Source organism: Chrysochloris asiatica, unplaced genomic scaffold (genome assembly GCF_000296735.1).
Source record: "Chrysochloris asiatica unplaced genomic scaffold, ChrAsi1.0 scaffold00192, whole genome shotgun sequence".
NCBI lineage: Eukaryota > Metazoa > Chordata > Mammalia > Afrosoricida > Chrysochloridae > Chrysochloris > Chrysochloris asiatica.
This window is the reverse complement of record NW_006408710.1, coordinates 182158-194122: the sequence shown is the minus strand read 5'-3', so window position 1 is coordinate 194122 and position 11965 is coordinate 182158. Positions and strand designations below refer to the sequence as shown.

At 38.8% G+C, this 11965-nt stretch overlaps 1 protein-coding gene across 1 annotated transcript in view; it reads right to left on the bottom strand.

Annotated features, from left to right (window-relative positions):
• ABCA9 (ATP-binding cassette, sub-family A (ABC1), member 9) overlaps positions 1-11965 on the bottom strand; it is a 146321-nt gene that overhangs the window by 127564 nt on the left and 6792 nt on the right. Inside the window, 6 exon segments of the mRNA XM_006878387.1 lie at positions 108-255; positions 1941-2126; positions 2510-2651; positions 3975-4201; positions 4723-4826; positions 5542-5706. Of these exon segments, the coding sequence (XP_006878449.1) occupies positions 108-255; positions 1941-2126; positions 2510-2651; positions 3975-4201; positions 4723-4826; positions 5542-5706 (972 nt within the window).

Below are 11965 nucleotides of genomic sequence, written 5' to 3'. Positions count from 1 at the left end.
ATTGTTGAAAAGAAGAACAACTTGATAAGAAGAACAACTTGATAATTTATATTCCATACAATGAAGACAGTCACTGAAAAGAAAAAATTAGTGAAATTGTAACTTACTGGGCAAAATTTTGTCAAAATACAATGTCAGTGCCATATAGAGAAGAGCATCCAACAGCAACATGAAGAGGGTAGCTATGATTAGAGATGGGTTGCTTGGAGAACCCAAAGGGAGGTTAGAATTCACATCATAGTCCAAATGGATAAGCTGGAAAAAAACAACAAAAAAGAAAGAAAGTTGAATTTAAAATAAACAAGGTAGTACTAAGAAGTGTTATTATTTTATCTCTGCTCAGCACTGGGGTTGCAAAACTCCCTAAGACACACTTCCTGTCATTACCCAGAGCTCAGATGTGCTGGAAGACATAGCAATGAAAGCATCTAACAACAAAATGTACTTGGTGGAGGTGGGTACTGAGTACTAAGCAGGTAGGTCCTCTAGGAGGAGGGAGACACTCATGGAAAGCCCTACCTAGCTGATCCACATCTAAGGCATCATCAAGATAAAACCCAAAACCCCACTGCTATTGAGTCAATTCCAACTCATAGAGACCCTCTAGGACAGAGTAGAACTTCTCCTTGGTGGTGGTGGTGGTTACGTGCTGTGGAGTTGGTTCCAACTCAGAGTGACCCTCTACAGGGTTTCTGAAGCTGTAAATCTTTACGGGAGCAGAAAGCCCCGTCTTTCTCCCACAGAACATCTGGTAGTTTTGAACTGCTGACCTTGCCGTTTGTAGCCCTATTCGTAACCACTACGCTGCCAGATAACTTCTCCTTAGAGTTTCTAAAACTGTAAATCTTTATGAAAGCAGACAGCTCATCTTTCTCCCACTAAGGAGTTACTGGGTTTACCAGCCCAGTGCTGAATCCACAGCACCACCAGGGCTCTTTCATCAGGCTGGTAGTTGTGTGCCATAGAGTCGGTTCTGACTCAGCAACCCTTCATAAAATTTCTGAGAGCTGCTGGTAGATTTGAACCACCGATCTTGTAGTTACCAGTCCAGTGTTTATTCTTGGTAAGAAAGGAGGGCATTCTAGACAGGAGCTACCATTCAAGACTGAAAATCTGGAGGAGTTAAAGCACTTCAACCTCTGAGAAATACAAAAGAACGCATCTGCTTACTGAAATAAACTAAGATATGAGAAGTTTAAGGGCGCTTTGGTGGAGCAGTAGTTAAAGCACTCAGTTTTTAACTCTCAGGCTGGAGGTTCAAATCTACCAACAGTTCTGTGGGAGAAAGATGTCACCATCAGCTTTTGTAAAGTTTTCCAGCGTTGGAAACAACCTACATGTCTATCAGCTCTCCAGGACCACTGTAGGTTCACTATGAGTTGGAATTCACTCAACACCAGTTGGGTTGGTTTTTTGGCATAGCGGTTTTAGATAGTACACCCTTTCATTTATGGTGATAATATCATGAGTAGGATTAATTATTTTGCAAAGAGGTTCAACAAAAATGTATAGAGCATGGAACTAGCCAATTAAAAGTAGAAATTCAACTTTCACCCAATTCCTGATTTACAAATGTTTGTGACAATATTAAGGATTGTGTTTTCTGAACATTAAATCAGATATTTATTGGGATAATCCATTAAAAGTAGAATCTAAACCTCATCAATGAGAGAATGTCATCCTTGATTTAGTGACTTAAAAGAAAAGTAATTGTATTGAGAGGAATATATAGACCACTCCTATTTCTTTCGTGCTTATATTTGCAATAGCAGGTGGGGTTTTAATGCTTAGGACATCTAGCATGAATTAAGAAGAGGAAATCTTATGTTTACATTGACTTCTACTCCTCCACATCCTCCCCCACCCCCCATCCCTGCAAAAAAACAACAACAATGAAACGAACTATTATTATTGAGTCAATTCAACTCATTGTCTCTTACCTGGGACATTCCAGCAGTGAAGGCAAAGGGGCTAAGAAGACACAAGGTCCACTCCAGAAATGCAGGAAGGTGTCTGTACAATGCAGTGAATCCCAGGCTGCCCCAAAACACAGTGAGGAGGAACATGACCAGACCAGTGAGGAAAGGCTTCTTTATCAACACACTCATCAGGAAAGCTAAAGTTATCTGAGAGGAGAGAGAACCCTCAGTATGTGCACAATGCTCAAGCATCATTGGTAGTGCCATAGAACTTTATGCCACAAAGTATAATTCAAACACGTTTCCACTTCTAGATAATTGCTCCATACAAATACTGTAAACAGAACAAGTGTGGCTAGAATCATAGCCCAAGGACAGTAAACTAGCAGGTTTTCATTGGGAAAAAGCCCTACTGAGAGACAGAAGGAGAGGGAGGGAGAGGGAGAGTCAGAGGGAGAAAGAGAGAGAAAAAAAGAAGAAGAAGAGGAAGAAGAAGATAAAGAAAATGAAGAGGAAAATTAAAAGAGAAAGAGAAGAGATGAGAAGGGACAGGAAAGGAAGGATATGGGATATTAAACTCACCAACTCACCAAAGACAGACCGTATAGGAGAAATAGGATGAAGACCACCATGAAGCCAGTCAGGACAATCACTTGGGCAGATTTTATAATCAGAGCCATCAAAGTGGATATAATAGGAATGAAGCCAGCATACATCAAACCCCAGGAGAGCCTAGCACAGAAATGAAAGCATCAGGTCAGCATGCTGATATGGTACCGCTTCATTCATTCATTTTCTCAGCAAATCATTTGGGAAGCCTACTGTGAATCAAGAGTGAAGGGACTATGATGGCTAGTAGATCAGAAAACTTCCCTGACCTTGGAGCTCATATTCAAGGGGGCAGAATGGTAGGCTAGCAGGTAAACTCGGGAGTTAATTGTAGAATGTGAAGGAAATTAGCTGGGTGACATCATGAAAGTGACTAGGCTTGATTATGGAGGAATGTCCCTCAGGATTGGTCAGCTCTAGATTTATTCTTTCAGTGCAGTGATTATGTAAACACCTTGAACAAAAATAGAATTGGTGTCCAACATACAATTGATACAACAGCAGTTAACAAACTTTTTCTGTAAAGGGACAGGATAGTAGATATCTTAGGCTTTGAGAGTTCTTTCTGTCTCTGTTGTAATACTTTACAATCTTTGTAGCACAAAAATAGCCAGAGACAATATGTAACTGGATGAGTATGGCTGTATTCCAATAAAACTTTATTTGTGGACACACAAAAATGTGAATTCCAAAATTCAAAGTTCTTTTCAAAGTTCTATTAACTCTTATTAATGATTGAGTATTTTAGTTTTCTCTGCCCCACATGTAAGCCATTTTACATATGTTTTTCTTTCCCATTTAATCTTTGTGGCTAATAGGAACTAGTTAGTATTATCAATTTTTTTACAGAGAGGAAAATTGAGGTTTAAAGAGATGAACTAACTTGGCAAGAAGGTAGATTCTACAGGCTGAGATGGTTTCCTGCTTCCCAGGCCCATGTTCTTACCACCCTGCAACTCTGCCTATATCCAGGAAAGTTTTATGTTGAAAGAACAGATCAGCTCCTTTTCCTCAATGTTATACAATCCATGACTCATTCAACTGAGATTATAATCAATCACCATCTCTAACAAAGTGTGCCACATAAGTGTCAAAGAGCATCTGAAGATGTGGTAACTAACGTCATCATTTGTGCTGACTAGTTCATCTACTACGTTCAGCTTTCTTTCATTCAGAGGATGGAAGATTATCCAACCTAGAGGTCCATCTGCTCCATCGCTCAACTGCATTATGAAAACACCAAGCTTAAATATGATATTTAGTGCATCGATAGCATTCAGCTTTCTTTAAATCAGAGAATGGATGATAATCAAGTCTAGAGGTCCATGTGCTCCATACATTTATAACTTTTACTTTATGAAAATACCAAACTTAAATATGATACTTTACAGTCTAATGAGTTCTAGCCAGCTAAGAGATTATGATGAGTGTAGTTATGTGGTTTACCAGAATGCCGAGTCTCGAAGTCCCATCATTGTCATCACTGCTTTAATGTATTGTCTTTCTCGACAAACATTGATTGATACATAGTGTATGAATGCAGAAAAAGAAATAATGCAGAAGAAAATGAAAAAATCCGTCACAATTCCTCCTTGGGCAACAAAAGGTAATGTCTTCATATGTTTCCCTGTAACTGACATGAGTTCTTCCATCACTGAATGATTGGTTGTGAGCTAAATGAAGAGATCAAGAAACAAGTTGTTATTATTAGACCAATTATAACCTTGTACTTTTTCCAGTTATAAATACTCATGTGTATCATATCTTTAAACATATGCCTTTTATAACTCCTGGCTCCTAAGAGCATCTCTCCTTACCTACTTCACGTGACAAAATTCTACTCAAGTTTCAAGACTCAGCTGAAATGTTACCGCTGTTTAGTCCATCTTTCATTTCTCAGTAGATAATGTTTACTTCTTTGCTTGGCTAGCACACCATGCTAGAATCTAATGTCTCAGGACTCAATATTCATATTCATCTCCCCTCCTACAGAGTATCCTGTGTTCTGTGTACTTCCTGATCCCCAATGCAAGAAAAATAGCTTGAATACAGTAGTTTTCAGTACATTATACCAGATTAATGAAGTGAATAAAATATAGAATAAAACAATTTGTTATATCACCATCCATCAAAATTTAATATACAATATAATTAGTTTCAATATATAACATAATTATTTCAACTTAATACTCACTTCTATGATAGCGGCATTAATGGCGGCTTGAAAAGCTACAAAACCTTTCTCCCAGAACTTTGAACCTTCACATGTCAATTTTTCATCCACTGCATGACAATGAGCTTTAGGAAAAGGAGAACACAACCATTCTTAGTGGGAGGGGACAATCTTGATTTGAGGATAGATCATAATACACATTATTTCCAAAGTTCAACTATCCCAATATGGACTGAAAACCCATGATGATATAGTGAGTGCTATGAATTCTCAGATGTGTGTGTAGAGTACACCTTAAGAAACTATAGCAGAATTGCTTTATTAATTTTAAAATCCATTCTGAGTGAATTTTTTATTCAATATGTATCACTCCATTATTTAAGAATATTGTGTCGAGTTTTCTCTTCTATTGTTGGTGCCAACCTTCCCCCAAAACACATTAAATTTAAAAACAAATGTGAGGAAGGGGGGAGAAATCATTGAATTAGAGCCCATCTATGCCATTCCGCAGGAAAAAAAGATGAGGCTTTCTGCTCCCGTAAAGATTTACAGCCTCGGAAACCCTGTGCAGGGTCACTATGAGTCGGAACCAACTCCATGATATTTCACAATAATAACAATGAGGTCTTTTGTAGGGGTAACATAGGACTAATTAGTAGCATAATAATTCCTTAATAAAATTAATTACTTAAGGATATAGGTTTCATTTAATAAAGATAAATCCCGTTTAAATTCAAGAAAAATATGTATGTGTATTTAGCTGATTTCTGTTATCACATATGATCCCTTGTACCTCATGATTTCATAGCAAAAACAAACAATATCTAACATGAAAATTACCTGAATGGTCTCTATATTCCTTCATCCTGGGAATTCTTTGTCCCCAAGAAAACTTCAAATGATATGAGAAAGTATCATTAAAGAGAATTCTTACTACATCAATAGAGTCGTTTAATTCCAATTCACTCATTCCTCCTTCATTAGGATATCCCATAATTGTTCTTCCTGACATATGTAAAAAGAAAATTATGTAAGAACATGATTTCTACGTGGCTCAAGGCAGCATGCCATATTCAATTGCTTTGAAATGATTTCTTTACTATATGTGTTGCTGGTACTAAACAAGACATCCTACTTTCTCAGTGGAGAAAGAATTGGAAGAGAGAGAGGCTAATTTGTGCTGAGAAACTATAGAGTTAATATGTAGCATTCACTTTTAATTAGATAGATACTATGCCTTTCCAAACTGGTGATTTATTAAATAATTTAGAATGAAATGGATTAGGCATAGTAATGATGCAATGCATACATTTGGACTCATAGAACTATTACTGTTGTTAGGTGTCGCCAAGTTGGTTCCAACCCACAGTGACCCTGTGCTCAACAGGACACTGCCCGTCCCTGTGCCAACCTTACAATTGTAACAGTTGAGCCCTCTGTTGCTACCACAATGTAACTATGTTGTTGTTAAGTGTCATTGAGTTGGTTCCCACTCATAGCGAGCCTGTGTAGGGTTTCTGAGAAGCAGCTTGTGGTTTTGAACTGCTGACCTGTGGGTTAGCAGTCTAGTGCTTATCCTATAGCACAACACCAAAGTTGCAATATATTCTTGTTGCTGTTAAAGTGTCATGGAGTCAGTTGTGACTCATAGAGACCCTGTATGAGGGGTTCCAAGTAGTGGTTGGTAGGTTTGAACTGCTGACATTGTAGTTAGTAGTTTAGAGCTTATCCTTCAAAAAGTTCATGGAAAACTTAAATTAAAAAGTAATGAAAAAGTTCCATGAACTTTTTGAAGCTCCTTCATATATTATTATATGTTGCAGTTATATTAAATAATATATAACTATATATTTGAATCGCAAGTTTGGCCATTCAGATCTACCAGTGGCTCCTTGGTAACCCTAAACAGGGTTGTTATGAGTTGGAAACAACTCGACAATACTAAACAACAACAACATATACACGACATGGAGTTTCTGTAGAACAAGTATTGGACTGCTAACCACAAGATCAGCTGTTCAAATCCACCAGCTGCTCCTCAGAAATCCTATACAGGATCACTATGAGCTGGAACCAACTTGGCACCACTTAACAACAACAACAACATAACATGAAGTCCAGATGCGGTTCTGTAGGATACATTGTTGTTGTTGTTGTTGTTGTTGTTATGTGCTGTGGAGTCATAGGGACCCTGTACAGGGTTTCCGAGGCTATACATCTTTACGGAAGCAGAAAGTCTCATCTTTCTCCCACGGAACAGCTGGTAGTTTCGAACTGCTGACTTTGCGGTTCGCAGCCCGATTTGTAACCACTACGCTATCAGAGGATAAATACTGGGTTGCTAATTACTAGCAGTTCCTTAGAAACCCTATACAGGGTTTCTATGAGTCAGAAGAGACTGGACACTTAGAAACAGCAACATATAGCAAATCAAAAGATATACATATAATATATAAATGCATATTTATATGCATGCACTTGTAGACATGATTGTATACACACACACATACATATATGTTGCTGTTAAGTGCCACCGAGTCAGTCCTGATTGTTAGTGACTCTGTAATGGATTTCAGAGGCATTTTAAATCTTCACAAGAGTAGAAAGCCTCATCTTTCTTTCATGGAGTGGCCTCAAACTGCAGTTCTTGAGGTTCATAGTCCAGTGCTTGTCATATGAAGCCACTGCATTTCTGTATATGTATATTATTGTTATATTGTTGTTATTAAGTGCCATCAAATTGGTTCTGAGTCTTAGGGACCCTGTATAGACTTCCAATGTTGCACATTTTCACGCTAGCCGAAATGTTCATCTTTTTCCCAGGGAGCGCCTGGCAAACTAAAACTGCTGAGTTTGTATTTAGAAGCCCACAGAGTAACCCACTATGTTACCAGGATCTTTAACATGCTGTCTACAAAAGACACATCAAAAAGATGGAGACAGCCTAAATGCTCATCAACAGAAGAATGGTTAAACAAATTGATGAAGATCAAAGACCACAGTCTTCTGTATGGGTTGCACCTCAATATAAACAAACAAAACAAAAATCCTCACCATTGGACCAATAAATAGTATCCATATACATGGAGAAAAAAATTGAAGTTGTCAAGGACTTCATTTTGCTCAGGTCAACCATCAACACTCATGGAAGCAGCAGTCAAGAAATCAAATGACATGTTGCATTAGACAAATCTGCTGCACAAGACCTCTTTGAAGTGTTTTAGAGCAAAGAGGTCAGTTTGAGAACTAAGGTAGCCTGACCCAACCCATAGTATATTCAATAACCTCATATGCATGTGAAAGTTGGACAGTGATTACGGAAGACCATAGAAGAATTGATGCATTTGATTTATGGTATTGACGGAGAATATTAAAAGTACCATGGACTGCCAAAATAGCAAACCAATCAGTTTTGGAAGAAGTACAACCAGAATGCTCCTTGGAAGCTGGGATAACCAGACTTTGTGTCTCATACTTCAGACATATTATCAGGATGGAACAATCACTGGAGAAGGACGTCATGCTTGGTAAAGTGGAGGGTCAGTGAAAAAGAGGAAGACCCCCAACAAGATGGATTGGCACAATGGTAGCAATGGGCTCAAATGTAGCAATGATTGTGAGGTTCAAGTAGGACTGGGCAGTGTTTTTCTATTGTGCATGAGATTGCTATAAGTCACTATCGACTTGATGGCAACTAACAACAACAACCACAAACAATGGAACATATTAACATCTCTTGTTCATGACTCGGAGACCAGAAGAACTAGATGGGACTTGCTACCAGTTCCAAATACTCTGAATGGGATCACATGAAAAGGTCTTGGATAGAGTGGGAGGAAATGTGGAACAAAACTTGAAATTATAAAATAAAAAACAAAAGACCAGGCTTAGTGGTCAGAAAAAGGCTGGAAAAACCTGAGACTATAGCCTTCAACCACCTGTGAGATCAGTCAAACAGTAGACAGATACACTAAGTCGGGGACAACAACACTAATAAGGTATGTTCACCATGGAATCATCAATCATGCAAATTCAGAGGGCAACATTTACCTAAGGACAAAGTTGTGAAGGGGTGGGAAGATGGGTGGAATACAAATAAAAATCACAGGAAGGAAGTCGAATAGCTGTTGCTGCATGGAGGGGATTCCAATCAACCAAGTACATGATTTGTTGGATGTAAAGCTGACGATCTTGTCTGTAAGCTTTCACTCAATTCACAATAAAAAAGTAAAAAATAAAAAGTAAGAACTAACCAGAAAATCACCCTGGTGGCCCAATTTTCAGCCAAGCAGTAGATAGGTACACAGTGGGGAATCATTCAAATTCAAAATGGTAATATTTATCTAACATTTGTTTTTAATAAATTTTTTCAACTTTCTATTGTGAATTGAGTGAAGGTTTACAGACAAGATCATCAGATGTCTTAGTGGACTATGTTATGTCAAATGACCATGGGGACCCTGAGCCCCAGGCCCAGTAACTCCTTGTCTTTAGGTGTTTGATGTTATCTATGAAATTTTCTTTGGAAACCCTGTGCAGGGTCTCTATGAGCCTGAACTGACTCGATGACACTTGATAACAATACACTAATGTATGTATTAATGTAGTATATAAGGTGACATTTTGAAGCCCTTTCTCATATTTCCACTTGACAATGATGTCAATGTGGCCAAATTTCCAAAGACAACAAACATAATATGCAGAATTTGAACACTGTTTCCTCAAGACACTTTTAGTGTAAAGTCTATAAGGAAAATGCATGACAGTTACTGAGATCTCAACTGAGAGTGAGTTTCCTGCTTTTCAGTCAGAATTCAGTCAGAGCTCTGGGATGAGAGCCTGAGGCTTGGCACAGTTTAATTTGCAAGGAGACAAAGAGAACTCTGTCTCTGTTTTAGTAACTGGATCAGGATGGGCATGTGCTCTGTGTCACTCAGAACCTGTGAGCATCAGAGCTGGTGCTTTTATTGGACCTCTTGAGGAGGAATTACGTCTTCCCCTGAAGTTGATCACTTCTTCATCCAAGTGTTGTTGTTGTTGTTAAGTTCCATGGAATCCGTTCCGACTCATAATGACCCTGTACAGGGTTTCCGAGGCTGTAAATCTTTGCGAGAGCAGAAAGTCTCATCTTTCTCCCTTGGAACAGCTGATAGTTTCAAACTACTGACCTAGCGGTTCGCAGCCCGATTCGTAACCACTACGCTACCAGAGCTCCTTAAGTGTAGAGCCCTGTATTCCCACTGTCTTTAATATCCAGGTTTCCTTCCATAGCTTTCTCTTCTTCATAATTTATTTAAACTATATGATTTCCCATCCTTTCTCATACTTTGGACATATTGTCAGAAGGGAGCAGTCACTGGAGAAGGATATCATGTTTAGTAAGGTGGAGGGTCAGAGGAAAAGAGGAAGACCCCAACAAGATGGATTGGCCAAGTGGCAGCATCAATGGACTCCAGTATGACAACAGTAGTGAGGTTGGCCCAGGATTGGGCAGTGTTTTGTTCTCTGCATAAGGTCGCTATGGGTTGGTACCGACTCGATGGCACCTAACAACAACAACATGATTTCCCATAGTATGGATTTTGTTGTGTGCAATCCAACATGCCCTCTATAATCATTATCCTTTGTTGTTATTCAGTACCATCGAGTCAATACCGACTCATAGCAACCCTATGCACAACTGAACGAAACACTGCCTGGTCCTGCGCCAACCTCACAATCATTACTATGTTTGAGCCCATTGCTGCTGCCACTATGCCAGTCCATCTTGTTGGTGGTCTTCCTGTTTTCTCTGACCCTTCACTTGACCAAACATGATATTCTTCTCCAGGTACTGGTTCCTCTTGATAAGCTCTGAAGTATGAATGACGAAATCTGGCCATCCTGACTTCCAAGGAGCTTTCTGACTGTACATCTTCCAACACAGATTGGTTTGTTCTTTTGGCAATTGATGGTCTGTTCCATAGTTTGCCCCCTGGACTTGTTTTGGCTGATGATATGGAGATTTTTCCATCATCTTTTTCTACAGATGTAATTAATTTCATATCTGTGTATTCCATCTGGTGAAGTTCATGTATATAGTTGTCTTCTAAGATGTTTAAAAAAAGATATTTGCAACAAAGAAGTCATTGGTCTTGCAAAATTCTACCAACTGATGGTCTGTTTCACAGTCTGCCCCTGGCCTTGTTTTGGCTGATTACATGGAGCTTTTCCACCATCTCTTTCTACAGATGTAGTCAGTTGGATTTCTGTGTAGTCCATCTGGTAAGCTCCGTGTGTATAGTTATTTTTTATTTTTATTTTTTTTTAAGGTTTATATTGTCTATTGAGTGAAAGTTCACAGGGCAGATCATCAGTTTTACATTCAACAAACCATGCACCTTGTTTCATTACAATGATTATAATCTCCTTCATGTACCACCAGTTAATAGTATTTCTCTCTATTGTTAGCTTTTAAAAACAAAAAAACACTCAGGCATATATAATAATTTACACTTCCAAAGGGCATATTCTGCAAGTCTGCCTCCTGGCCACCAGCTCTTAGTCCCTTGATTCTCATAAATCTAGAGTCCTCAGCCACTCCCCCTCTCCATTCCCTATCTCTGCCTCTGTCTCTAGTGTTGCTGCTTCTCTGGATAAGGTCCCGCATTTTGCTTGGGCTCTTCTCCCTTGATGGTCTTAGGGTCCTCTGTTTCTGGACTGTAATATTTACTACTTCCCTGTTTTTATTACAAGTCTTCTACCTTTACAAGTGTGACAGTCACAATTAGTCATGATAACAATTATTCGCTATTGAATCATATGAATCTTATCCCCATCTCTTTTCACCAGACCCATCTAGACAAGATGAAAACTATTCAGTGGGGACTCTTTCTTCCCATCTACACTCTTAAACTAAACATCCTCTTGAAACCTTATAAGCCACTCACTTCGTGGCCTTTATCGCCCCCTCATTTTAGGTAGCCAATGTTTAAGTTGCCCGTCCCTATCTACCCTGTGTACAGAGGGGATAGCATTGATACTTGATGTAAAGACTCCTTCCCTCTCTGTTGGTATTTAGAGTTACTACCTCCATGGCATCTCTTTGATATCCCATGAGAGTAAAGTTTTGCTAAAGGTAATACAGAAACGGCTACAATTATACATTGACAAAGAACTTCCAGAGGTCCAAGCTGAAAACAGAGACTATCAGAAAGATGTTTACCTATGCTTTATTGACCACACAAAGGTTTTCAATTGTGTGGATCATGACAAGCTATGGACA